Source organism: Emydura macquarii, unplaced genomic scaffold (genome assembly GCF_026122565.2).
Source record: "Emydura macquarii macquarii isolate MOO-44397 ecotype Brisbane River unplaced genomic scaffold, CSIRO-AGI_Emac_v2 contig_1437, whole genome shotgun sequence".
Taxonomy (NCBI): Eukaryota; Metazoa; Chordata; order Testudines; family Chelidae; genus Emydura; species Emydura macquarii.
Genome location: NW_027131574.1, coordinates 208,001 through 211,175, shown reverse-complemented (window position 1 = coordinate 211,175; position 3,175 = coordinate 208,001). Strand labels below are relative to the sequence as shown.

Below are 3,175 nucleotides of genomic sequence, written 5' to 3'. Positions count from 1 at the left end.
TCCTAGCCACAGGAAAAGGGGCTAAATGCACTACAGGTCTGATGCAATCTGGCATTCCCTATCGGTGGTGTACATGAGAATGTAGGAACTGCCACACAGGGTCACACCAATGGCCCATGAAGCCCTGGATCCTGTCTTCCACAGGGCCAGTGCCAGATGCTTCAGAGGGAATGAACAGAACAGGTAATCATCATGTGTAAATCCAAGAGTATGTTTTTGTTGATCTTCCTTTACCTTCTGGAAGACTGTAGACATGAACTGAGAGCAGAATGATGTCTCCTTCAATATTATCTAGTCTCCTGTTACTTTTCCTTTCAGGAAGTAAAGTTCAAAACTCCTGGGACCCACACAGTATACCATGCCAGCTGTCAATGATACCAAATTCCAACCTGCAGTGTTCCTTCTCACCGGAATACCTGGGCAGGAAGACATCCATGTCTGGATTTCCATCCCCTTCTGCTTAATGTATGTTATTTCGATTATAGGAAATTCAGTCCTTCTGTTCATTATAAAAACAGATCCAACCCTCCATGACCCCATGTACATTTTCCTTTCCATGTTGGCCGTCACAGACCTTGGCTTATCGTTATCCACCCTACCAACAACACTGGGCATATACTGGTTTCAGTCTAGGGAGATCAGCCACGATGCCTGTTTTGCCCAGCTGTTCTTCATCCACTTGCTTACATTAATGGAATCCTCTGTGCTCTTGTCCATGGCCTTTGACCGCTTTGTGGCAATCTGTAACCCGCTTAGATATGCTTCCATCTTAACCCTGCCGAGAATAGCTAAGATGGGACTGGTGTGTCTGCTAAGAGGGGTAACCCTAATGTTGCCACTCCCCATTCTCCTGAAACAGCATCGATACTGTAAGAAAAGCATCCTCTCCAATTCCTACTGTCTGCACCAGGAAGTCATGACGATGGCTTGTTCGGATTTCAGAGTCAACATCATCTATGGTTTATTTTTAATAGTCTCTTCAAAGGGTTTGGACTTCCTGCTCATCGTGCTATCCTATGTGATGATCTTTAAATCAGTGATGAGCACTGCATGCCATGGGAAGCGCCTCAAAGCCCTGAACACCTGTGTCTCCCACGTCTGTGTCGTCTTTCTCTTCTACACACCAGACATTGCCTTAGCTGTGATATACAGATTCATAAAGAACTATTCTCCGATATTGCCAATTGTCCTGGGCAACGTCTATATGCTGGTCCCACCCGTGATGAACCCAATCGTGTATAGTGTGAAAATACGTGAAATTCGTGTGAGGATAATCAGGGTGTTCTTCAAGTGAAGGGTCAGTTCATCACCCAGCTCCAGAGAATCAAACGCCCGTAACTGGCTTCTTGCTATCCCCAGTCTCCACAGCACAGGGGGAAGCTCTGGAAAAGCAAGAATCCACCCTGACCAGCTGGGAGGCTGGTCCTGTGGTTTGTGCACTGCTCTGCTGGTCAAGGTCCCAGGTCACACAGTGAGTCTGTGCCAGAGTATGGAATTTTTTGTGTTTTGCCTAAATCCTGGTGCCCTGCCTTACGCACAAGACCCTCCTTCCTTTTCCCAGCCACAGGGTCACCACCTAGAACTTAAAATGATGAAAACTCTTCTCCTTTTTGTGCTCCTCTTGCACACCGCTGTGCGTTTTCCTAGTTCAGCCAGAAGATTGGGTTTGATGTTGAAATTACTGGGTGAGTTTCTAGGGACTGTGTGATACAGAAGGGGAGACTAGATAATGACAGTGGCCTTTTCTGGCCTTAACATCTAGAAATAGTTACACCACAAATGGCATTTATTTCCATTGTCTGATGAGAATTTACAACCATCTTCCAGAACAGCTCTTAAGCAACTTCTCCCCTGTGTTTTAAATCCATTTAGTTCTCTCTGAAGAAAGAAACAGGTTCACACCAAAGCTAGGTGAAATTTTCAGACAGACGGTTCATTTGATGGAAAATGCAGGTTCAGCTGACCCGAACCAATTCGCAAATTTGACAAAATAGTTTTGGCCATTCACAAAAATGGTCAGAGATGAGGGAGAAGGTGGTGGGGCTGTCTCTTGTCACCCAGCATAATCTTTAGTTCTGTGAATAGAGTGCTCATGTGGGTTGTGGGAAGGTCCAGATTGAAATCCCCCCCTTGACCAAACCTGAAATGGAGTCTCTAGAGATTCAGAAAAATTTAAGATTTGGTTCAGCCTAAACCAACTTTTTTTCAATTTTTCAGCATTGCCACCGGACCAAAAAATATGTTAGGGGTTGCGCTGGGAGGCCTTTCAGGGGACATGGGCACCCCAAAATTTGCTATAGCACCCCCTGTAACCACCCCTCCTGGTGCAAAGGGTGGCATGGACCACTCTCTGGCCATCCAGCTCTGAATGTTGATGATATGCAGGGTTGTCCTTAAGGAAAATGGCTCAGTAGGTGAAGGGAGCTCCCCATACAGTGACCCCTGTCCCAGCAGGCTGGGAGGATGGGGGCAGGAATCATGGGTGGAGCTTTGTGCATCCAGGGGAGATTCCCGGATGTGGATCTGACCTGGCTCCAGGAGCAGCCCCGTGCAGGGAAAGAGGAAGTGCTGCCCCTCCCTAGCCCAAACAGGACTAGCAGTTAGCGTCTGGCACAGGGTAAGAGCCCCTGGCTGTGTACACCCTCCCCAGAGCTGAGCCCCACACTAGGGGGCTTCAGGGGCCTTGGGTTGGCTGTATGTGTATATGTGTGGGAGGGAGGGTTGTATGTATAGCGCAGTGTGACATACCCCAGGGTACAATCTAGACTCTTTGAATGGCTGTGCCCCCTTCATTCTCTAGCTCAGGGTGGCTTTTGCACTGCTTTGCTGATGAACAACACAACCTGCCAGGCTCTGGTCACTCATAGCCCTCAGCATGCAACGTTGCATGAATGCTCTCCCAACCCCTCATGAACTACACACAGGGCAACACCTGCTACTTCTCTAGGCCCAGCCTTGCACCCCAGAAATGTGCGTCTTGTACCATCCAGTCCATTCACTGTACAAAGCAAGCTCATGTAAATCCGTTTTTCCAGCAGGGGATAATAATTATGCACCAGCTTTGCTTTTTCAATCAGAGTTTCCCACACACTTTGACCCAACCACACTGGTTACCATAAAGCAGTGAAACAAGTTTATTAACTACAGCAAGAAGGATTTAAAGTGATCACAAGTC

The 3,175-nt window shown here is 47.4% G+C and overlaps 1 protein-coding gene across 1 annotated transcript; it reads left to right on the top strand.

Moving 5' to 3' along the window:
* Positions 1-358: 358 nt before the first annotated feature.
* On the top strand, positions 359-1,294 carry LOC137156320 (olfactory receptor 51G2-like). The gene has a single exon (XM_067553042.1). The coding sequence runs from the start codon at positions 359-361 to the stop codon at positions 1,292-1,294; it is 936 nt and encodes a 311-aa protein (XP_067409143.1).
* Positions 1,295-3,175: the final 1,881 nt, after the last annotated feature.

Bases quoted from the DNA above. Each gene is read 5' to 3' on its own strand.
- LOC137156320 (XM_067553042.1), top strand. From the start codon at position 359: ATGCCAGCTGTCAATGATACCAAATTCCAACCTGCAGTGTTCCTTCTC.